At 40.4% G+C, this 26,239-nt stretch overlaps 1 protein-coding gene across 1 annotated transcript in view; it reads right to left on the bottom strand.

The window, feature by feature from the left end:
* Window positions 1–26,239, bottom strand: part of LOC128735793 (optomotor-blind protein-like) — a 55,440-nt gene that overhangs the window by 19,492 nt on the left and 9,709 nt on the right. Inside the window, exons 2-3 of the mRNA XM_053830279.1 lie at window positions 9,072–9,218; window positions 8,869–8,945 (exon numbers count right to left, since the gene is read on the bottom strand). Of these exons, the coding sequence (XP_053686254.1) occupies window positions 8,869–8,945; window positions 9,072–9,218 (224 nt within the window). The remainder of the gene's footprint in view (window positions 1–8,868; window positions 8,946–9,071; window positions 9,219–26,239) is intronic.

Consider the following 26,239-nt stretch of genomic DNA (forward strand, 5'->3'; position numbering starts at 1 on the left):
GGTAAAATACATGAGGGAAGGCTACGGGAACGGGATGCGACATGCGGTGTTTGATTTCTCAAATTGGTCACATGTGGGTTCAGGTTTGAAGTGATTGTGTCTCTTTTTATTGCAAGGAGTTGACCAATGTAGTAATCATTAGGGATTGTGACAATTATATCGGTTCGTAAACATGCAATAACAGTTTGAAAAATGGTTGAAGTAAATGGACATAACTAGAGTTTTACGTTTTACTATAATTATAATTGACTCGAACTAATAAACAGCAAATGACAATGAGCGATGAAGGATCACCAACGACCAAGTCCCATGCATTGCATTCCTTCATCAGTCTTGGCAAACTTAATAATAGGTCGGAAGAAACCGAACGGAAGAAGGGAGAAAAACGCCTGCAATTACCTATACTTTCTTCGATATGCACTATTAACCGTTCTCGGTGTAGGGTTTCCGGTTCCATAGATTCTGTGATCACTCAGTTTACAAGCCAAACCGCAACCGGCAAGACAGCCAGGCGGGGTGCAGCAGACGAAGACAATTTTCCACATACCGTACCTACCATCAAAGTGGGTGCGCAGCGGTTGTCGTAACCCGTCGATAGGAACCAAATTGCTGGCTTCCTGCGACAATTTTAATTGAATTATACAAAACATCAATTGAATTAATTCCCTCATCAGTGTGCACTTCTTTGCATAGCGTATCGCCCACAGCCGCCACCGCGGTGTTGCGAAGATTCATCCGTTAGCTCAAATGCTGTAGGGCTGATGGGCGAGCTTGGAATCACGCGTTCGCGCTGACGTCTAGGGTGACAAATAGAATAGACAGCACTGACTAACTGCCTCCGCACCGGCTCAAATGGACGACCCCAGGGGCGAATCTGACGCCCAGGCAGACTCGACCGCTTATAAATAGACAATAGAGCGATAAATTATGCAACGCCTGAGTTGCAATGGAAATTTCGCCCGGTTGACAGTTTTTTTTCCTGTTCATTCCGTTGGCCAGCCGTCCCCCACGTTGACGAGGAATTGGCGAGTTGACTCGGGTTCCGGACAGAAGGGAACGACCAGATGCCAACTGTCGTCCGGAATCAGAGCTATCACAATCATGAACGCCTCGGGACTTTGGAGAGAGTCACCAGAGTTTCGTTTATTTTTTTGCGCTTCTCCTGTCTCCGGAACAATTTCTTCGACTTCCGCACGGGATGTGAACGAGCGTGACAGGGGCTCTTTCCACGAGCTGCCAAATTTGAAATGGTACGCGCCGAGCACCAGCAGCATGATTGTTTGGTTTGCCGCGTATTGGCAGAGAGGATGACCCACGGGGCCGGTAATGGTTCACCACAGATATGGTTTGTTTGTGCATTCGTAGCAGCGATGTTGCGTTGTATAGATTCCATGAACAATCTATGCACCATCGAAATAAAAAGATTGAATTTCAAATCGCAAGAAAATCGTTTTCCTATATATTTCGTTATAGTATTATTAGTGGTATTATTAGTATTATTAGTGGTGATTAGTTTGAAATAACGGTCAACGCTCAATCTTTAAAGATTCAAGAATCCTTGTTTCAAGATAAGGAAGAGTGCGCTGTTTTTTATTTCGGCAGCTCCACCACTAAAACCATAAATTCTATCAAACCTATGAACAACGTAGTTAGGGTCATATTTTGGTTTGATATCTGGTAATCAAATTAGTTTCTGTAATAAATGTAGTATGTATATTATTAACTGCTTAACTGTTAAATAATTGTAAAACTCATTTTCGTTAACGTACGAGCGTTTCAATTTAAAAAATTAATTGAATTATTTAAAGTCATTGCCGAAGTTTAATTTAGTATACTATTTTGTAAGCATAATTTGCTCCACTTCGAACTGCTTTGGTCATGGAATTTGCTTGCAATAATAAGGCGGTCATTAGGGTAGACATTGCTTGTTACAAAAATAACAAGATAAAGACTAGCAAGGCAGTAAAAGAAATTACTTTTATGGTTATTACCACAACTAGCGTATTTAAACTTTTTTGCCTCCCATTCTTTTTTGTGGCCAGGATTACTGCAAAGTGCAAATCCCGCACTTGGAGTCCAAGTGATAATTTTTAATGCCGTGCCCATTTCTTTGACACGAGCGGCTCTGACTAAAATGAGGAAAGTCTCCAAAGTTTTTCCAAAGTTCTAACACGAACGTTTAATAAAACACGTACCAATTCTAAATTTTACGGTGAAGCCACTTTTCAAAGATAGTTTCTTCCGGAAACTTTGTCAATCATAAATAAATATCGCAATAGGTGGAAAACATTTTTTTAAAGATATTTTTATCGTTATTAATATAAAAATCTTCTTGTTCGAATAAAAGGTCAATTGGTTTTCACTAGCAACACTAGAATTTACAAAAGATGATACTCTTTCTCGAACTTTCTTACTTTGCCCTACATTGCTATGCAATAAAACAATTATATTTACATTTTTCAAATATGCGTTGTGGTTTCCGTGCGTAAACCTACCAAAAAAGAAACAAAATCGAAGGCAATTTGCCTGTACTGTTTTTCGGTTATAGCATTGTTTGAACTTCCACTTTTGTTTCGTCCTAGAAGTGTTCACACGCCGTACATTAATTTTTTAACTTTTTTAGGCTTGAGGCCCCTTACCGATAAGTTTTTTTTTTTGAAAAAACCCACAATTTTTTCCTCCAAATTTCGATTCTACAGTCGATTCCGTTTATTTTTGTACAAATTTTGTAATGACCTGACCATGAGAAGAAGACGGAAAACAATCATACACGTATGTATTCCAAAGCATCGTGGAACAAATTCTGCGCAGTCCTGGAGTTCTGTTCCAGTACAATGCGGAGTGTGGTATGGTTTACACATGATCGGTCAGTACCGAATTCTGCTTGCTGACGCCGAAGAGTAGCACCGATGTTCTCTTAATTCCGGTTAAGGATTATATTGCAGAGTACGTTCAAAGTGATACAGAGCAAGGTGATGCCACACCAGTTACCGCATTCAGTTTGGTCACCCTTTTTACGGACTTTAACCAATATACCCTGTATCCAGTCCACCGGAAAAGTTGCGGTTTTCACATATTTTACTGAATAGCTGTTGCATCACCTGGCCTAATAAAGATGGGTCAGCTTAGAACGTCTCGGCTGAAATGCAGTCTCTCACAGGCGCTCTATTGGATTTCATACTTTTGATCGCTGTTTCAATCTCAACGTACAACAAACGGATTTCACGATTGGCGGCGTTGGTTTCTCCTTCTTCGGCTAGGGAATTAGTTCAGACTCTCTTATCCCCCTGTTTAACAGTCCTCAACAGTTCGGTGTATCGTTGACGGGTAGCTGTCTTAGCTACTCTGATTCACGTCCGCACAATGCCGGCTTTCACCTCTCTCCGCTCGTCAATCGTTCTCCAAGTTTTATCTGAAAGCCATTCCCACTGCTCGCTGCGCAATTTGCTGAGGGTAGGCGTTCTTCGGTCTATTGTTCTTCGACAGTTTCACTAGGTGGTAGCTCCAAGGCTTGGGATTCAAGTTGTTCGACAGCTCGGGATTCTTCAATCGGCGGATGTCGTACCGACGCTCAACTTTCTGCTCCCGTCGTTGAAGACGTGCGTTCACGTTGAACCCACGCGACCTTTTGTGCTGGTCTGTGGCGAAAGAGCGATCAACCAACGACCATGTTGTATTTATTTTCACAAAACTTTGAACAGATCTCCGTTTTCGCTCAACTCTCCGAGTAGGCCATGGCGTGCCCTGGCACGTTTAAGATCCGCGTTGCCCAAGTGGATTCGAATGTCCCTCTTCGAGATTTTCTCAACCATATTGCTCTGCTGGTTGTAGAAACTCTTTCACTCCTGCAGGCCAGCAGCATCTGTTGGCAGATGGCAGTAAGGGTTTTAACCCGTGTTCTAAGTCTGGCAATAATTATTGCCCCTGGGCTCAAAGGAATTCAATTCCTCTCTTTCGAGTAGCATTTTCAATGCGTATATTCGGTCATCGCACCACGTTCAGCCTCAGGAGTGCATGCTTCTAGCGGCTACTTACTTATTACTTATTCAGCCGAGGGCCGGGGTGGCTCTTGCCGTATCAAGAATTCCTCTCTATTGTACTCGGTCCTGGGCTACTCGTCGCCAATTCGCTGCGCGTCTCGACACACGCAAGTCGGCTTCAACCTGGTCGAGCCATCTAGCACGTTGAGCCCCGCTATTCCTGGTGCCGGTGGGGTTCTTGAAGAAAACGGATTTCACTACACAGTCGTCCGGCATCCTTGCGACGTGGCCGGCCCACCGTAGTCTCCCAACTTTCGCCAGGTGTACGATGGGAATCTCTCCAAGCAGTGCCTGTAGCTCGTGATTCATACGTCTCCGCCACTCTCCGCTTTCCGTCTGTACTCCGCCAAAAATAGTCCGCAACACCTTTCGTTCAAAAACGGCAAGTGCACGTATGTCTTCCGTAAGTAAAGATACTGTCTCAAGTCCGTAGAGGACTACCGGCCTGATTGGCGTTTTGTACATCGACAGCTTTGTGCGGCGGCGTATGCTCCTTGATTGAAACGTCTTGCGAAGGGAAAAGTAGGCTCGATTTCCAGCTTGAATGCGTCGTTGGATCTCCTTACACGTATTATTGTCGGCGGTGACCAGAGATCCCAAATATACGAACTCATCAACCACTTCCAGCTCATCGCCGTCAATAGTCACTGTCCGTGGGAGGCAAACGTTACTATCTCGGGAGCCTCTTCCTACCATTTATTTGGTTTTCGACGCATTAATTTGTAACCCTATCCTCCTAGCCTCCGTTTTTAGTCTGGCGTAGATTACCTCCGCCGTCCCACGGTTTCTAGTAATGATGTCGAGGTCGTCTGCAAAAGCTAGGAGTTGGCTACTCTTTCTGAAGATCGTTCCCCTCGTTTCAATGCCCGCTCGCCGGATCACACCTTCAATAGCGATATTGAACAACATACAGGACAGTCCATCCCCTTGCCGTAACCCTCTGCGCGATTCGAAAGGGCTTGAGAGTGTCCCCGAAACGCGCACGTAACACATCACTCGTCCCAGAGTAGCTTTGATCAGCCGCGTCAGTTTGTCCGGAAAACCGTACTCGTACATTATCTGCCATAGCTGTTCGCGTTCAACGGTATCATACGCTGCTCTGAAATCCACGAAAATATGATGCGTGGGCACGTTGTCCTCTCGACATTTCTGCAGGATTTGTCGGAGAGTAAAAATTTGATCTGTAGTAGCACGGGCCCCCATTAAGCCCGTCTGATACTGCCCTACGAATTCTCTTGCTATTGGGGATAGACGACGCAACAGAATCTGGGAGAGCACCTTGTGGGCGGCGTTGACCAGCGTAATGCCGCGATAGTTACAGCAGTCTAGCCGGTCGCCCTTTTTGTAGATGGCACAGACTACGCCTTCCATCCACTCCTCCGGTAGTTTCTTTTCTTCCCAAATCCTTGAAATCAACCAGTGAAGTGCCGTTACTAGCGGTTCTTGGCCACTTTTGAAGGGCTCTGCCGGGAGTCGGTCCTTCCCGGCAGCTCTATTATTCTTCAGCAGACCGATTTCTCGTCGGATCTCTTCTAGATCGGGAGCTGGTACGCTGTTGTCGTTTGTAGGTACTCCGAGGTTAACTTCCATTGCGTCTCCTGCTGCTATATCGCCGGTGAGGTGTTCATCGAAGAACTGCTTACACCTGTCGACCACCTCGCGCTCGTTTGTGATAAGATCCCCTTCCGCGTCCCTACACATGTCAGGATTTGGTGTGTGGGCCTTGCGAGTTTGGTTCACCTTCTCGTAAAACTTGCGGGTATCATTAGCCCGGAATAGTTGTTCAAGCTCCTCACGATCTCTGTCCTCCTTCTGGCGCTTTTTCCTTCTCAGGATCGTGGTCAACTCATTCCTCGCTCGTCGATACTTAGCCAAATTCTCTCTCGTGGATATGCTCAGATAGTTTTCCCAAGCTCTTTTTTACTCTCTATCGCTTCTTGGCATTCCCCGTTAAACCAATCATTTCGTGCACTCGAGGTTTCCACACCTAGCACCGCGGTTGCGGCCTCGTTGACGGCCGAGCGTGTCCTACTCCATCCGTTTTCGAGGGTCGAAGCATCTAGCTCCACAGAAGAAGGCAGAGCTTCATCCAGCACGCGCGCGTAGTTTTCGGCAGTTCGCGGGTTGTCTAGTTGCCGAATGTTTAGTCGAGGAGGGCGACTTTGTCGCGAGGTATAAACCGTCGATAGTTTTGAGCGCACATGTACTGCTACTAGGTAGTGGTCCGAGTCAATATCCGCACTCCGTAGGAAGCGTACGTAGGTGATGTTCGAGAAAAACCGTCCCTCGATGAGAATATGGTCGATTTGGCTCGAGGTTCGCTGGTCAGGTGATCTCCAGGTGGCCATGTGGATATCTTTGTGGGGAAAGAAGGTGCTTTTGATCACCAAGCCTCGAGAAGCCGCAAAGTTGATGCATCGCTGGCCGTTATCGTTCGAGTCGGTGTGCAGGCTATGGGGCCCGATCACCGGTCTACATTGCTTCCCTGCCGATTTGGGCGTTCATATCCCCGATAACGATCTTGATGTCCCGTGGTGAGCAGCTGTCGTACGTTGCCTCCAGCTGCGCATAGAACCCTTCCTTCTCGTCGTCGGCTCTACCTTCGTGTGGGCAATGCACGTTTATGATGGTGTAGTTGAAGAAACGGCCTTTTATCCTCAACACGCACATCCTCTCGTTGATCGCTTTCCTGCATTTTGCCCAACACTACGAATCCCGTTCCTAGCTCGTTGGTCGCTCCACCATTCTGGAAAGCGGCTACCCAAGTAACAAATTTATATTTGAGGTGCACTTGAAGAGGTTTTCATCACCTGCTTCTTAAAACCGATAATAGAATTTGTAATTCTACAAAACTGTGATAAAACGACCATAAAACTCTCATTAAACTTGAGAGCCTTACACTAAAAAAGGTTTTCAAGAATATTACCAATTACCTATTTATAGTTACTTTCAAGAGTGGCTTAAAGCTATAATGAAAACACTAAAAATGTTATTGACTTTATTGTTCTGCTTCAAAAGAGCACTTGCAGTTGCAAGATATTACAAATTGACTAATAGCGATAAATGAAAAAACCTTCCACTGGTATTTTTTTGCCATTCGAAAGTGGTTATAATTGAAAATTGAATACAAAAATTATTATAAAAGCATCCACTTTGCGGCCGCGTCAGTTTGTCAATGTTTCGTGACATAGAAGATAGAATATTTTAACGAGCCGGTTATTTTTGCTACTCTAATGTATAATTTAATTATTTAAAAAAGATCAATAAATTTTAGAAGAAGTTGATAGTTACCAAATATTAAACAAATTGTGCTAAAAAGCCATTTCTATACTCAAAATTTTATTTAGGAAGGTTGTAACTCTTATAAACAAGATTGGGGAGCACCTACCTGGATGGTGCTCCCCAATCTTGTCAAAAAGCATTAGTATAAGCAGTTAATTAACAGTTTATTACTATCTCTAGCATTTTATACCGCAGGTTGCTGTTTATCACCCTTTTGTCTGCATGGCTGTTGTAAATTGGCATCTTCAATTCTATTTAAATTCTTCTGGTCGGTAACTAGCTGCAAATAAGTATTGTCTGCACTATAAAAGGGCTAGCAGTAAAGTAGCCGCATATTTTGCCTAAATAATTTTTAAGTAGCATTTAAGGCTTATATGCTTATTGGCTTGCATTTAAATTGCATTGAAAATGCCTATTGGTTACCTGGGCATAATTATAAACGCCCATATTTTTTCATTGGTTTCACCTGAATCTTCCTTAAAATGCTAATACAATTAATATATCCTGCACAAGACATAGAAATGGTTTCTATGAGTGCATTAAGTTTATCTATACTTATTGTATTCTTGAAGAAGACAAGTCGTACTTGAATAAAACTAGTTTGAATTCCTTAAAGTAACCAAGTTGTTCGCAAGATAGCCGTAAACTATGTTTTTCTAGAATGTATCAATAAAGAAAACGTCTACGAAATGTCAAGTCCATAGGAATAATCGTTCCTGAGTTATTACAACGAAAACTTATAATTGTTTTGTGAATTCTCTAACTGTTTGGATGAAGGCATTGAAAAAAATTGCACAGATTTTTGCTTAAATGTTTCATTTAAAGTTTCTTGAGGCCACTATTCCTCCCTTCCCTGTATACGTACGACAATCAAAGTAAGTAAACCAAGGGAGTGAACATGTGCATCTTTGCCAGCCAAAACCAAAGGCAGAAGAAAATTGAAAAGTTATTGCATTGATTAATTAATTAATCATGAATAGCTAATTCGATAGGCATTATGTGTATCACGAATTAAACTACATCGTATACAAAAAAAATATATTGATAAGCCTTAAAAAATAAAAACAGTTGTCCTTAATTCTTTGTATTATTTGAAATATTCATCATTTTAAAAAATGGGCTCTATCAATTAAAAGTCTGCCAAAGAACATGTTTGTAAATATATAAATTTTGCCAGAGAACGCGGCTTCGTTGTTTTGTTTGTGACAAACAGTGTGATAGATGTTTTCCATTGATGTCTATCATTCGTTGATTATCTAATGAACAACATAGTACCTAACCGTAGGATATCGATCGAAAAATACTCATTTAAATGCGTAAATGCTCTTGCATAATGCACCGCAAAACTATTACTCGTACAGGGAATAAGCTGTTGTTATGCGTCCGGTACCGCATTTGCACGACGACGTCTGCGGTTGACGGCGTTGGTAAGTGCCTACATTGTAGGTAAACGATTTATCATCAATTCGAGTAAATTAGTCCCCCAGAGCAGAACTGCTAGTGTAGGCAGGGTAAGCCCATCGGTTAGCACAGCGAGGATACTTACTTTTTCTCCCGCTTTCCAGCGCCGGTATCACGAAATCCTTTCGCAAAAGGATTATTATCTATTTTCAATTGCGTTATCTGTAAATAGAACGAAAAGGACACAACTGTAGTGAAGAGAAATTTTTTTCACAAACTAAATTGATTCACGATCGGGAGAGTGAAACATTTCCCTGATCCGATCAAATTTAGAATTCAGACACATACTTTTTCATTTTGATATGCAGTAACGGCTATGAACTCGGTCTCCTTAAACACGTACGTCCGAAACGTAGAGTACGGTAGCTTCAGGATATCGTTTGCTCGGACTAAGTGAAATCGGGGCTGGTATTTGTGCATTGAATTAAGTATCGTCTGAAAATAAGAGAAGAGATAAACACATTAGGCATTGTTAGTGATTGGTCGTCTTACAGCTGGGGTTCTAATGAAAAGCTTTTAACATTTTTGATAATGAGCTTTCGAGAATCAATTTTGATAACGGCAAACGATACACAGAAGTCATTTATTCTTGCTTCCGACGCCCTCCCAGGTCGAAGATCGACCAATTGCCACACAAAGTGGGAGGCCAATGGCGTCATCTTTCCAGGAAACTTTCCTCTGCCTCTCTGCGACAGATGACACCGTAAAATGGGATATTTATAACCCTGCCGAGCCGTCCAAGCTCCACGAGTTTCCTGAGACACAACAACCCAGGAAAAGAGCAATTATAATCGATCGATCGTAAAACCTCAAGCGCGCAGGACCATTTAAGCGAAATAACCAAATTTTCCCAAGCAAACACCGGACCGGTATCGACCTCACACGATCGTGGATTGAGCTCTCCTCCCACTTTACATCGCACTACTTAGCTCCCACACACTCGAGGTTTCCCCAATCCGATCCGGTTCAATGCTACCCACAACGAGCATGAATGATGAAAGAAGGCGGAGGATGTCAGGTTTTACGTGATCTCAAAGCTGGCGGGCGGCGCGAAGCGCTGTTTCTGTGGACTTGGTACCAGCGGCGTACTTAGGGGTCGATCGAAATCGATACCAAAACGAAGGCCACCCGTGCAGATCTCCGATACGGTACTAGACGGACCGAATCTCGCCCTGAGTCCCTGAGGCGGTAATCTAGACGTACCTCACGACGAACATCATAATCATCGATAGTTTATGAGCGTGCCGTGAATTTTTCTCGATCTTATTTTTCCTGAAACCTCGCCGTGCTACCGCGCGAAGTCCAGACCGATTGGTTTATGTTCGCCAATTTAACGTTGTAGCTGATTAATGCACATAACAAGTGCAGTATTGATTTATCACGACTTATTTGAGCGGAGATTTTCAGTTGTGGCCCCAACAAGGCAGCTGGCAGTTTTATATTCTATGTGTTAACTAGGTAAATAGTTTTGCAGTTGCTTGCTTTTCCTAGAGAATCGCAGCGCTGATTATGTTCTATAGCAGGTATGCCTTTAAAGGCTTTCTATAGGTTTTATTGATATACATCAATGAATGTATGAAGTTTTTGCGTGATATTGAAGGTGTTATTGAAAAGGGTGCCACATTCACCAATGAACTGGGTTTAGTCAGATAGGATAGATCGATAAATAAAATCGATTGCGCTTCAAAAGGAATTTCTTTTCTATTCCAATTATCAAGCATAAGCTCTGATTTGTTCGGAGTGCGGAAACTATTTAGTTTGGTAGCTTTGTGATTTGTTTTTTTTCTATTCAACTTGTAGATTTATGTACCTAAAAGTAGATGTTCTGATTATAGATTAAATGTTTCTTACTGGTTAAACTTATTATCAGTGGTACCTACCAGAAAGCTAAATTTGTTAGGAGGCGTTCTATTAAACTTGTGTCATGAATTTCGTCCTAATTGTTGTTATTAATAAAATACGGGTGCAATGCAATTGAAAGACATATGTTGCCACAAACATTAATCTACCGGTAATCTTATACCAAATTATTTAAATATTTGACATAGATAAGATCAAATTTTACTGACAGTATTCTGACAGTATTTTGATAGATGGATAACATATAGATACAAATAGACTACTAACACTACTTCAGCCATTCGACGTCGAGTGACTTTAGCATGAATTTGTTCTCAGGTCCCTCATTTACCTTTCCTTCATGCTGAATTCTATATTTCCTCACTGAAGCCTCTTGACAGTGCAAAAGTCCCTTCTATAGTTAAGTGCACTGGTCAGAGGAACGAATGAGTCCTCGCCAGGGACGGCTTAATATGGGACAATACAGCAAGGAATAAGTGCGTAAAGTAGATCTAAGGCTTGTTCGCAACAAAATCTGAACACCTCAATTTAGCAATAAAAAAAATTTACTAGAAGTTCAATCCATGAAACAATTTTATATCATGTATGTGTGTATCGCTAATAATTATCAAACAAATTAACGTTACTTATTTGGTCTGCATGAAAAATTGGCGAACTTTGGAGTTTACCCTTGCCATGAGGGTCAGTGCAGACTTGTTGGCAACCAATTTAGCTGCGTTTGTCCAAGGTTTTCGAAATTTATTTATAGTTGTTGCTTGTTGTTTGTGCTGAGACAGCTCTCTCTTCACCAAAGCCCAATACCGCTCGATGGGGCGTAACTCTGGACAGTTAGGTAGATTCGTTTCCTTCGGTACAATATGGCCTCCATTAGCATCGTACCATTCTAATACATCTTTGGCGTAGTGACAGGATGCCAAATCAGGCCAAAACAGCAAGGATTTGTAGGAACGCTTGTGTAGGAACGGTAACAGTCGTTTCTGCAGGCATTCTTCAAGGTATATTTCCTTGTTAACCATTCCGTAATATAACTTTTGCTTGCTCGACCACAGCTGCAAATGGCCTGCCATACTAAATATTTTTTGGAGTACTTGACTTTGTTCGTTGTCCTAAAATGCTCTGCAACGCCATTCCGTTTCATGGCAGTGTAAAAAGACATACCAGGAAGCTGTTGAAAGTCTTCTAGGACATACGTTTCATCGTCCATTATAACGCATGGAAACTTCGTTAAATATTCGCGGTAAAACTTACAAGCGCGTGTTTTGGCCGTCGTATTTTGCTTATCATTACGGTTTGGCACAGTCCTCACCTTGAAAGACTTCATGCCTTGTTGTTGCTTAGAAGTGTGCACGAATATTGGCGATATTTTTATTTTACGAGCAATGGTACGTACAGAAAGATCTGGTCTCCTCCGTAATATTTGTTTTACCTTCGCATCCCTGTGGTTCCTCAGATCCGTTTTTGTTCTACTTCCCTTCTTCCTAGCTGTTGTCAAGCGACTATCGAACGATTTTAAAATACTATGAACAGTGCTTGGAGGAAATCCAAGCTTTTTGACAAGTTTTCTTGGCAAATTGCTTTTCACACTTGCTCTTCTTTCGACGCCATTTTACGCTGAGCGCTTGTAATATAAACAAGTGTTATATTTTCAGAAAGAACAGACATACGTCTACCACTTTGCAAAATATTTCACTCATTCTTAATGTATTTTCGAAGCTGTGTCCAAATTTTGTCGCGAACAAGCCTTAGCTTTGAAGGATGGGTAAACCCCAATACACACAAGCACGCATAAAATTTAATAAGCATATTGCTCATTCAATAGCGATTATAGCAAAAAGAAATGTAGTGCAGGTCATACAGTAAACACCCGGGCGATATCACAATTAGGGATGGGAGCTATCATTAAAACCGTTACTGATAGCTTTCAGTAGTTTCAGTACGTTACTGATAACTATCAGTAAATATCAGTAATTTTACCCATCACGGCATTGTAGCAAAAAAATAGGAAATTGTAATAACTGCATTATTCATTGTAACTTTACATTGTAATTTATCAGGTGGACTTCATGGGGGCTCGCGCAACTACCGACCAGATTTTTACCATCTGACAGATCTTGCAGAAATGTTGAGTGAGGGTACATCTTGTCCTTGCATCACATCTTTATTGATTTTAAAGCAACATACGATACAGTCCATCGAGACCAGCTATGGCACATAATGCACGAAACCGGTTTTCCGGATAAACTGCCGCGACTAATCAGAGCTACATTAGAACGAGTGATGTGTTTCGCATGTCTCGGGGACACACTCGAATCCCTTCGAGACGCGGCGAGGGTTGGGACAAGGTAACAGCTTATCCAGTATGCTGTTCAATATCACTCTTGAGGCGGTGTTCTGACCAGCGGGTATCGAAACGAGAGACATGATTTGCATCAAGGGTAGAAGTATATGAATCTGAGAAGTATACATCTGACGAAAGTCGGTAGGCTACGGTGGGCCGGGCACGTCGTAAGGATGCCGGACGGCGGATCAACAACAGTTCTTTTCAACAACCCCACCGGCACCGGAAATACGAAGACTCAACATGCAAGATGGCTTGACCAAGTCGAAAGTGATTTATGACTTTTGAGACGACTGGGAAATTTGTTACGAATGACCCAAGATTGAGTTGAATAGAGACGATTGCTTGAAACTGCACGAGCCACCCCTGCTCTAGGCTGCTGACGACAACGACGACATATTGTGTCACTCTCGTCGATCGTACGGAACTATCGACTATTAACTTTAATCCAATTGATTTTTCTAACGGGACGACGTAACTGTATCAGTAAGTATCAATAACTGCGAAACCTTACTGATACTTAGTGATATTATTGCTTACTGATAACTATCAGTAATTAATGATAGTTTTCCCATCCCTAATAAAAAGAATCGCTATCCAGCGCAAAGGTGCGTTTTTATTTAATTTAAAATTTGCATCTCAGCTAAGTCTTGAGTCAGCGACTAAGCGGTGAATATGCTCTAAAAGTCTCATTCAAGAAGAACAGCAAATGCGAGAATTTTTTGAAATAAACAGAAACGGTTTCATGTAGTTAAAATATGCCATGATTTGTTGTTGTGTACGCGTATGTCTTCTGAATAACGACTTCAAAAGGTTGTGTATTTTCTAAATAAAGCTTGTTTCGTGTACAATTGAAGTTGAAATTTGAAAATCAAAATAAAACGTGGACTTTTCAAAAAGTGTGTAGAAAATCTTCGCAAGTGATGGCCACTTAATTTTGGTGTTTCTATGATGTGATATGAATGGCACAACTGCTGACTGATAGTTTTCTTCCGTAAATATGAGGGGCTACATTTATTGAAATAGAACAAAAACTACTTTTTACCCGAAGATTAGTTCAGCTATTCATTCGGTGCGTAAAAGCTTAGAAATACGAATTAAACATCCATTTTCGAGTGTGAGTATCTTGAATGATACAGAGGATAACTTTAAATTACCACACAAAGATGAATCGAGCTCAGATTTTGCTGTTGATGAAAGACACCAGCAATTTTCTTAGAAAGCGCTTAATGGCTTCGTTAGAAACTTATGTCGTCATACTAAAAAGGAGTAAAATGCTGAAATAAAGACTGAAAATAAAAATGTCACATGGAACTAGCACAGAAAAAGACAGAGGAAATTAGGTCAGTTCCTCAAGCAAGATGAAGCTAAATCTCGGTTGCTGTAACGTTCAAAAGAAATGAAACGGGTGACAAAGAAAGAAAAGCGTAGGATTCTTTTAAGAATGTAGTGCATACGTTTTTGTGGTATATACTTAAGACCTTATACAATGACGAATAGTGCGTTATCTCAAGTATGCTTTTTTCATCTATCATTTTGCAATATTCATCGGTTCTGGTCAAACGGAGTAGCAAGGACAATTCATGACAAATAGGTTGTTCAAGTTGCAGCATCACAGAAGTATCATACCTAACATGAGATCACTTGCTTTCTTCACTATTTTTATATTAAAACCGTGAGATGTGCAATCGATAATCATAAAAAGCAAAAACTTAAAAGTAGTTTTGAAACTTAACTCTTCTCTAGCGACAAACTTCAGGATTAGCTCTGGCTGTTATGTAAGGCAACCAGTGTTACCAGGTCGATTGCCCATTTTCCCGCTGCCCAAAGGTCGATTTCCCGCTGAAATCCCGCTGTTTAGAGTCAGTTTCCCGCTAGAAATCCCGCTGAATCAAAAGTCATATTATTCTTTCGTTTCTGGTACAGAATAAAAAAAATATTCATTTCAGTAAGGCTTGCATTTAAATTAAAATGATCTACTGAAATTGAGAAATTGCAATTGAACATTATGCAAATTTACTGCATTCATGTTGATGAAGTTTTTGGCTTCAGGAAACAGAAAAAGAAATATCTTGTTATCCCTCATATAATGACAGTTTACTACGAAATTTTGCAAGACTTATAAGATTAAAGAGTCTAAGAACTCAGGCGAAAATTTCGAAAGAAGCTTTTAGCACAAATTCTTTTTCTGTGTCTAGCTATGATAAAAATCATGCAAAATTTCAGCAACGCTGGCAAATAGTTATGGTTTTTGGTGACAAAAGAAGATATGTTTCAATCTTCATAAGCACCCAGAAATCAAAAATATCTGTAAAGCGCATCGGCTCTTTGTTCTCGCTTATATTTTGTTTTAGCATCGATTTGTTTTGGTTTTGTTATCATACAAATATTGTGGTATATACCAAACTATGGGCCCTATTCTGTAAGTCACGCCGAGTGTAACATGTAAGTCACACGCGACCCAATTTTGTTGACTAACTCGACTGAGTCTATCGCCAAAAAGCTAGTGACTAAACGGTTAGCAAATGACGCCTGAGCTAGCTTTGTGTTGGTCGTGCATTGAGCCGCTATATTGCCCGTTCTTCTTGCACTCGACACTCGACAGTGACTGAGTCGAGCCGAGTTGCTCGACGTGACTTGCAGAATACGGCTCTATGATGTATATAGATACATAAGTGTTGTTTTGTTTCCAATTCATGAATAAGTTGGATTTTACCATCGGCAACGAATTAGTTTGTGGAAAAATTAGGAATACGAAAAACGGATTGGTTTGGTGGTCTTCTTATTCAGTAAATTCTAATGAGTATTTGTCAGAACTCATCCCATTCTAGGCAAAAACCACGGAGTTTTCTAATCCACAGAATATGCTGAACAATCTGCCAATGCATGAGCAGACATTAGAATCTCAATAAACGAAGTGTTTTGCTGTCAACCTCTCTTTCAGCACTCTTTTTGCCTACCAAATATCGCTAAATCGAGATCCCGCTAAAATCCCGCTGAGTTGTTTAAGAAAACCGCTAGATTCCTGCTAGCCGCTGTTTGGTTATTAAGTTCCGCTGTCCGACTTGAAATCCCGCTAAATCTAGCGGGAAAACCGCTGATCTGGCAACGCTGAAGGCAACACCTCCCAAATGAGGTTGAGATATAAGATAAGTATATTAATAGTCCTGCATTGTACATACTTCGAATCCTAACAGAAGGTATGTAGTGAAAGTTTGCCAATAAAATGGGCGAGCGAAAAACAGTCGAAAAAATGCAATTAAATATCAATAATTGCAGCATCATCAATTCTAATAAATTGATGAAATAGTCTGAAAAATAAACTAAAACTAAAAATACTAAAAAATCAGAGGGGTTGTGTACAAGACACGACCGCATATATAGGTGACGCAGGACTACGTAAATCTCTTTGTACTACAAAGTTTGTAGTGATAGTAGCATGTATTCATGCTTGTAATCATTCGATTCTTCATGTATACATGCTATATGCAACATATATACATGCTACATGCATTGTATGTAACATTTATCAAAGTAGTAACATTGCATACGTTCAATTCTCAAAAGATTGTGCATTTGAAAACAATTTAACAAAATCAATAACACAAACTATTACTTTCCTGCTACCTTACTGAAATTAAAGATTGTTTTTATTATCCAAGGTTTCCCACGTTGAAAGGATTTTACCAATTCAATCCTATTTTATCAACAGCACATCTTTTCACTACACTTCTAATGAAACGGCAAGCATGCGTATTCATACACAGCCGTATTATAACCGAACACTACAGCTGTAGCACATTTTTCCAACACAGATATCAAATTCGGCGAGGTTTAATCGTCACGCAGTAAAGAATTTGCGATCTGTTGGGACAACGAACTCGTGTCATTTTTTCTGGCACACTTCCCTAACACAGACATCAGATTGGACTAGGTTTCATCGCGTTCGTAAGAAATCTGTTGGTACGAGGGGGCTTTGTCACTCTCTCTGGCGTACTTCCCAAGCAAGGACATCAAAATAGTCTAGGTTGAACCGCGGTGTTAAGAAATCTTGTTGAAATGAGGAAACTTTGTCACTTGTTTTGGCTTACTTCCCAAGCACAGATATCAAATTGGTATAGGTTTAGATCATCGTAAAGAATTTTCCAACCAATCACGAAGCGAGAATTCTGGTAAAACATAGGTTCATTATTTTCAATTTTTCAATAGTTCAACATCAAGAATCCATACTTTTCTTCATTTGGGTCAATTCTTAGAAAATTTTCCGATCGATTGGTGTAAGAATATTGAAAATCGATCGGAAAACCGCTGAGCTATTAGCGCTCAAAACCTTTCATTTTTCGTGACGCTCGCATTTTTCGATTTTTTGGAATGACACCCTATCTCAAAACTTGCCGTAAGACGTAGTCCTACGTCAAAAAATACGATTGATAAAAATAAAAAACAATGAAGGTCCTATCTGAAGTTGTCATGAATATTTTGCATGGTTATGAATCCATAAGCGTTTACAGTACAGTACATTTCGTCCATTTCGTTCAAACAACGGAACTGCAAAATTAGAACGAAAAGATTAATTAAAAGACACTTGCTAATAAAGCCGTATCCTGCGGAAATAGAATGCACTGTTCGTTCCGGGCGAGTTACCAACAAAGAAACATGCAGGGCCGGTTGCCGCTAACCAAATGCCACAGCACCGCCTTATCTGCCTTTCGGATCAGCAACTTAATCGATAACCAATAAACGAGGAATCCGAATGCTCGCTCGCGTCGTCTGCATCATTCGATCGAGTGCAAATTTGGACACCGAGCCCACCGCACGTCCCTACCAGGCTGCGCGGTGTCTGCAGACTAGTGTTTCAAGGGTAAACAAAGTGGCATTCTAACATTGTAGACGGTACCCGTGGGCAAACGTTTTATGTCGCCTGGCTTTTTCGACTGCATAATGAAGCTACATCATCGGGTGCGGGCCATCCATTTAGGGAGGGTTAATTTTTCAATCTCAATTTGATTTTGGCATACCAGCCAGATGCCGGAGCAGCATCCACACGCGATTTCAAGCGCCAATGTCCAATAAGACAACGGTCGTTTGTTTCAGCTTAACATTCCGACCCCCTTGCGCGTTGATGTCAGTTCGTTGAAGTTGGGACCTAATTAATTGCTTAGAGAAACAACGAACCTCGCGATGATGGTTTGGAATTGATAAGACGTGGGTAATAAAACTGTGCGTTTAGTGTTTGAACTGTATGATAATTTTGAGCCCCGTTCGCTCGTTACCAACACAACTGTCAATCGCGCTTTAGAAAATTGAGAATGCATCGAATTGACTTTCAGATAACGGCGACTCGTAACAACAGGAAGGTCAGGGACAAATGGTGCGTGTCGCGTTCCAGTTAATCGTTACGTCCAGTTTTATAGTCAACGAAAGTGTCTTTTACGATCGGCCGATCACCGCATGCGAGAAAGTTACGCACATTAACCATTTCCAGGAAACGCGTATTCTGACCGCTTCGTTATTTAAAAATACACTTTGAGGGGTTTTCGGTGGTCTTCAATGACGAATCGATTTGTCGGCTTACAAAGCGGATGGATTGCATGGCTTACGAAATGAACTCATCATCTCATTTGACGACATCAGCTGCAACTCAATCATTCCATCAGCGGCTTAATCTGCAGTCCTTATGCGCAAGGGGCAACGATTATATAATCATCATCCGCTTCTTTAACGAAGCAAAATTTCCATCTTCCTCCAGTTTTTTTTTCATCCGCACTGCACCAGAAGGTTGATAGGGAGACTCAAACATTATCTTGTTAATTTCTTTCGTTTTCAGCTCATTCGAAACTTCCTTTTCTCGTAAAGCAGTGCCAAGCTCGCTGGGTGGGACCACGACGACCATCCGGGGATGCAGGGTCTTCGCGCGCGTCGAAATTAAATTTCTTCTGGAAGGTCGACTCGAGATGGTGGTTAATAATTTAGTCGTTTTAACATTATCCGACTCTTCTCGACCTCCACCGGCGCTCGCTGCTCGCATTCGCGGCTAAAGCCCGGTCGTTAGTCACCCAAGAAGCAACGTTTTCTTTCATTAATTGGTCAGCAGCACCGCTGAAAGGGGGTTTTCCTCGCCGGTGATGGCAGAATGGCAGAAAGTCGCGCTGAATAGAGTGCAGCAATTTGGGGATAATCTGAAAGTCACTTGTGGTATTGTGCTGCAGCAATACAAGTGATCTCAAGAAAAATGAATGCGATAGTCAATGGGCTTGCAATCATAATTTGGCCAATCAGAGCCCATCAAGCGGTCGGTCAAAAAAAAAAAGAAGAAGAAAGAAAAACGAGTAGCAGTTTCCTCGTATCGGGAATAAAAGTTCGTCTGTAAATTGGATGGAGCGGAAATTCAGTTGTTGTTTGAACTTTGATTTTTTATAATTTGTCGAGCTAAATTATTTACAATTACTGTGAAAGTTTTCATTGACTTTTTTTAATTTGCTAGATAAACTTCACGGCAATAATTAGGGAAAAACAATTAGGGTAAAACGGGGAAAGAGTGTCACCTAAGCTCAAACTGTGCTAGATTAAAAAATATCTGTATTTCTACCGCCATGTACCTAACATTTTAGAATATTTTCTAATCAATCTTGGAAATATTGAGCATTAGAATATGTTTTTTCTATTTTTCCAAGAGCTTTGAAAAAGACCCTTTTCTAGTAGTTAAACACCGGGGCAAAGTATGTCAATCAATGGGGCAAAGAGTGTCACGTTCTTAAATAGGATGGTCTAAATTTGTAGGACCCAGTAAAGTTAAAAATAGTGAAAAACAATTGTAGCTGCATGTTCAAGTCAATGTTCAAAAGTTCAAGTGGCAAGTTTTGCAGTTCTGCAACGGTGCCAAAAATTTCAATGATTCTTAAATAGGAACTCATAACTTACTGGTTATTATTTATCCCTGGTAGAAAAAGGTACTGATAAGATGTTTGAAAGAAAAATTTTTCAAACTTAAAATAATTGCCCTTATTCTGCGAGGCGAGTGACGTGACTATTTGGAGTCACCGCGAATCAGGTGACATTTGTCACCTAGGTGACTCGCTTTGTCACCCAGATGACACGGTCTGTCACTTAGGTGACAGGGGTTTCTTACCTAGGTGACTCGGCTGTCACCTAGGTGACTCGACTCGCCGTGGCGAGTCACGGCGAGTGACAATTGTCGTATTGAGTCACGTGACTCGCAGAATAAGGGCAAATGTCTTAGGATTTAGAAAGCTTCATTGACACACTTTGCCCCATCCTACCCTACTATTTTTCCGTTGTCTGTTCTTGGGTTAAATTTCTGAACAACGCAGGCATTTTCTGCCAAAATGTGGCACCAAACCTATTCGTTAATCAGTCGTTGATCGTAGTTGCTTCAATTGATCACGTCCACATACAGTCCAGTTCGTTCGGCGATGACTCGCTAAATCATAATTAATTTGAGTTCGAACGAATTTTCAACCGACGATGTTTAGACAGCAATTTTGCTCTAACTAGTGAGCTTGAAATAGAAGCAGCGAATGAGTGATCGTGATCTTGATTACTACAAACGATCCGATCACGACTCTAGGACAGACCACCGGAGTCGAACGGTTTGTTTGATTAGTATTGAATATTAATGCAAAGTTTTAAGGCGGACTTCCACGACCGGGCTGAATGATAATTAGAAAATGTTATTTGCTTTCTATTGGCACATTCTTCGACTGTTGAAATTTTATTATGATTCAAAATCGCTACTGGAAAGTATTGTTACGACCGATTTCGGGAAGACTCGAGCAGTTAAGTTTTGTCAAAATTTCACTGCATAATTTTTCCAACTAATGGCTCTCATGAGAAACATTTCTAATAAATTTTAGATTTAAAACGTGCAGAAGGTTAAAATCCCTCCTAGGAAGATTGGTGACATTTACTAATAGTCAAATTGAAAAAGACTTGTAAAACGTGTGGACTCGATTATGATGCCATTTAAAAATTCGCTGTGCGTTCTCATTGATTTTTTTTAAATATTCGGCACCTTAAACAATGATCAAATTCTCGGATTAGGAACTTTAATTTTCACTCCTCTTTTGTTTTCTTATTTCCTTCTACTAGTGTGACCCACAGTTTTATGTTCAAAATTTATTTACTGTCGATTAATGAATTCGGCACGGTTAGCCGCGAATTAGGTTCCCCGACGACGACGACGACGACGATGACGGGCCAACGTCACTAGCAAACGGAGGGGAAAAATCAATCGACTGTTGTGAGCTCCACGCTATCGCTACCTTCGGGATCTCAAATGCTGTGTAGATTTTTATTGCAGTTTGGCGGACAGTCATTGATTTCAAGGGTTTATTCCTGCTCGTGGATAACGTACCGTGAAAACGCTCCGATCATCGTTTGGGATCGTAAAAAATCAATAATGACCCAACGAAAAACGGAAAACAATAATTTTATGAAATTAATATTATTCAGTACCTGCCAGACGTCTAGGCAAAAAGGCGACATCAATGGTCGCGGCAGAAAAGTTCGAAACTCGGATTTTTATAGGTTTATTAAAATCTGGCTCCATGCTTGACAGGTTTTGCACTGCAATGCAAAGGGCACGAAATGGAAGCTCGAAGATTGGGATCACGAGCGGCTTTTAGGCGTTTTGTTCAGATAATGGCGTCAATAAGTTAAATTTATGTGACTTTTGTTGCGATCTTTGATCTTCGGCACCTTTTTGGTGGTGACAAAAAATCTTTTGAATGTGAATAACCGTGAGAAAAATGATCATTGGCTCGAAGTGTCGGTTAGCCAAGAACCGCAGCTGTCAGCATTTTGAAGTACAGCTTTAGCCAAAACTATCAAGCTGATTGAGTAGTTCTGCAAATACAAATTGGCAATTTATTTCGGGGGATTCCAAGCGAGTTGGACAGCATTAGTTGAAACGAGTTTTTCTTTCCCTGTCGTGCGTTACTGAATGCGGTTGGTGATTTATTTTGTAATCTATCCCGGCAATAAATTTTCCTCACTGATCAGCAGCCACACTAGCAGCATGTAATAGCCTCCGAAATAGTGTCGACCGGCAACTTAAGGTTCACATTTTTTCCCGAACTCACGAGCGGCACACTGATATAAAAGCCGAGAAGTCTTTCTCGGCAGCTGGTTCACAAACCAAACAGGTAAATTAAAAGGATAAAAACACAGATATCAATTTAGATAAGGAAAAGATTTTTGAAATTTATTCGAATTCATTATGCCACTTGGCTCAAACGGCCCCGTAAGTGATATCCTCCGCAGAGCATTTTCCATCTGGACTAAATAATAATGTGACATTGGCCTCCGTTCGGACCGGATGGGTCAAATTTCTTTCGTTTTGGAAATCGTCGCTTATCGAGTTGACCACCGGAGTATTTAATGACCGGCGACCGGTATCAGGCAGCGGTGAGACAGTTCAAAATTGCTATATCGAGATTAATTTATTCCCAGTGCGCAAGGTGTGGGACATAATGCCGTTGGGTTGTTATAAATTTCGAACCAGTTTAGCTAGTTCTTCTTCATTTTGGGCTTGTGTCTCCGAGTTTTGATTGATAACAAAAAAAAAAAAAAAAATAAGAGAAAACTCTCAGCAGAATTCTCACAGTTTTATTTTATATGATTTGATTTAAGAAAATATGAAAAAATAATTCTATCTAAAAGATAATACGCAAGCACGCTTTCAACTTTGTTAGTTTGCGACACCGAAAATTGATTTGAATTAATTTATATGTTACTTAACAAAAAAAGCTGTGAAAGCTAGGTATGTTTCCCTTTTTGAGGGCCGGATATACGCAAAATAGAAAGACAAAGTAACTAAAAGGAGAGTATTAATTCGCATAGCCTACACAGAATCCTCACAGAACTGACATCATGCTTACTTTGTACGTGCATGAAACAAAGTATTTTTTCATTTGCTTTCTTTGATAAGAGTGGACAGGTCCTGAGTGAAGCACAAACACGGAACAAGCTATCCTTCACTGTTTTTAGTTGATGGAAAAAATCTTATGTTGTCAACAGTTTTTCAGTTGTTAAATTTTTGTATAGCTTTTCTTCATGCAGTCGCAGTATAGTTCACTAATACATTAAATCATATGTTCTAAGAATTTTCGTATTTTTTTACTTCCAATATTTCTAACATTTTTGCGTTATTACTATAGTATTCACCATCTTGTTATAGTTGGCTTCGAGGTATGACGCTGGCCTAATAAGCCACTCGTGCCGATATGGGCAGCTGTGCCGGTAGACCCCATCCAGCACTCCTCCTGCAGCGCTGCAATATCAAACTAGGCGACCCTCAATAAGTTGGAAAGGATGCGGGTACTTCCCAGAAAATTGAGAGACTTGCTGTTCCATGTTCCAAGCTTCCAATCGTTAGTCCTCAGCGGAAACAGCGCAAAAACTGTAGGTATTTGTCAAACGCTGCTTGCGATATATAATTCGTGGCTGGTGACTTGACAATTGGTTATAGAACGAGGAGCTCCATCGTCGATGTCAGCAACAGCAGATAGCAGCAAAAAATTGAGAACGTAGCTGGAAGTGGATTGAGCATACCTTTGGCAAAGGAGCGAACGAGTTCTACTGGAAAGCACTCGTCTTAAATTCCCAAGAACAACGTAGAAGAGGTAGACCCAGAGGCTAAAGGACAGGCTTAGCAAAGACATACGAGCTGTTGATAAGGTCCTATGACAGGACTTCTATCTTGGCGACAGGTAAAAGCCATTTCGTCAGTGGAGATCTCTGGAGGGATGACCCTTTGTTCTGTCGGACTGGCGGACAAGGATCAATAAGCAAGTTAGTGAGTAAATGAATACGTCAACTGCCGCTTTTGATGTGAAGAGAGAAACCTCGCTTCAGTCACCTGAATGAGTGACTATTAGAGGTGCATTATCGTCAGATGGAATTATTGGTCCGTTTTTATTCAAAAATGAAACCCGCCAGAACCATGATCATGGTTATGGTGACCGACTTTTTTACTATACCTTCAAACGGGGTAACTTGCAACAGCGGGGTAACATGCAACAACGCTACATCGATCCAATTTACTGTACTTTTTGATCTGTTACTTCAATGTTTAATCTATATCAGTCACTGAATCTTGTTGTTAACAGTTCAAAGAAGCCTTAAATACTGTTATGTTGATTTTCTGCTGTTTTGGTGATTTTTAAAAATCCCACAAGATGGTGTCAAATTCATCGTCAATTTTTCGTCAGTAAAACGTTTGTGTCGCCCACAGGCACTTCAAGTAAAAGTAGCCTAACATACATTTTTTATAGTAAAATAAACAATAAGGAAACAAAATAATTGATTTATGATGACTAGTTTTTTTGATCTTACTTGTTACCACGTTATTCGTAAAATAAGTACTTAAACGGGGTAACTTGCAACAGCTATTAGATATAAAAAACTGTGTTCCGTTACCTTCAAGAGGCACGTTATCATTTAATTTTGCATCAAACAATACTAAAGTACACCTGAAGAGTGTAAGATACTTTCGGTAAGTCGGAAACATGCCAGTTTTTCTCTGGATATACTGAAAATGGCCATAGAAGAGGCCAAACCGAAAATAACCTTACTGAGAGAATCGACCAGCAATCTGACAGTGTCTAATTATGATATCTCGTAACGTAATGAACAGTCATATATTACGTAACCGTTGCAAGTTACCCCGTTTAAGGGGTTGCTAGTAACAAATTAGTTAAAAATGTCTACAACAGCCAATTATGATCACAAATTTTTTCTCAGTATGTGAAATTGTTCTATGATAGACCTAATAACTTTGTATTAATTAAATGTTCTCAAATGTACTACAGATAAGTTTTCACCTGCACTCATAGTTGAGAACTGTTGCAAGTTACCCCGTTTGACGGTAATTAAGTAGCAGTAGTATAAATGGGGAGAAGCTCAATGCGGTGTACCATGGCACAACACGCGTGCAAAAAGTGTTGAGCTTAGGACTAACACTTTACTATTTATATACTACAAAAGAAAAGGTACATTTGTTTTAGAACCCGACGAAGACGATATTTTAGAATTGCTCGAGATAGGTTAAACTCAAACAAAAAAACGTGACACATGCTACTGAGAGGTTCATTACTACCATAGTTAGTACGTAAGACGGGTAGAATAGAAAAAGGTATAGGATCGAAGAGTTCTACGACGAATGTTTATGTTTAGGAGTACACAATACTTGGTCAAAAGAGGATTTCAATTGTTGGTCCAAAAGAGTATAACGCATTGCCCATTGAACTTAAACAAATTAGTAATCGCGGTATATTCAAATATAAGCTTAAAATATTTGTAAAAGGTAATCTAGCCGACATTCTTGGTTGAGTGAACTACAATCTACTAGAAACAACTAAATTTCACCCTTATCAAATAATTTATTATGGGTCATTCCATCTCAAACGCACGCAAGGTTTGGATTCGACCATCAGCGATTTCAACCAAAGTTGGCATAATCGTTCATTCCGACCCCACAACCAATTTTTCGAAGTTTTACGCCGATTGATCAATCTCCTTAGCAGTGGCGCTACTTCCTTTTTTACAGATTTTCAAAAAGTCATTTTTCTGATTTAAATATCTCTGAAACAGTTTGATGTGAAGACATGCCAATATACTTTTTTTTATGGGTTTCTATCTCTATCTCTATATCTCGAAACACCCCCAATTTTATTTTCAAATAAGTATGCTTAAAATGTTCGCCAGAAAATTCTACATAAGAATCACTTAACTAGAAAAAACAATATTGGTAGTTTGGAAGATACGGCGTTTTGAATATCTGGGGCATGCGTAATTCTATCTGAATTGTTGGTGAAAGTATGTTTAAACACGTCTACCTGAAGCTTCCGGACATTTTCATGACTAAATAATGTATTTTAATGGAAAAGATGCATTTTCAACATAGAATCAACATAATAAATTTTGATGTTCTGGATACTTTTGTATATATTTAAATAAAAGTAATAAATTCGTACAAATTTTTATAGTTTTATTATTTAATTGTGCTAGTTATTTGTGCAATATAATGCATGGTTATGTCGACTAATGTGGTATTTCACTCTTGAGATTGTTGTTGGATGTTGGAGTAGGTCTACTGCTTATAGAAAAACTCAGTTTTTTCCGGAGTTCAGTCCGGAGGCTCGGTGAACTCGGTAACAATTGTTGCAAAAATTAAGATAACCCTATAAAAAATAGTCTTTGCAAGACTATTGTAGCTCTTCTGGAAACGGAACAACTC

The sequence above is a fragment of the Sabethes cyaneus genome, chromosome 2, assembly GCF_943734655.1.
Source record: "Sabethes cyaneus chromosome 2, idSabCyanKW18_F2, whole genome shotgun sequence".
Classification (NCBI taxonomy): domain Eukaryota; kingdom Metazoa; phylum Arthropoda; class Insecta; order Diptera; family Culicidae; genus Sabethes; species Sabethes cyaneus.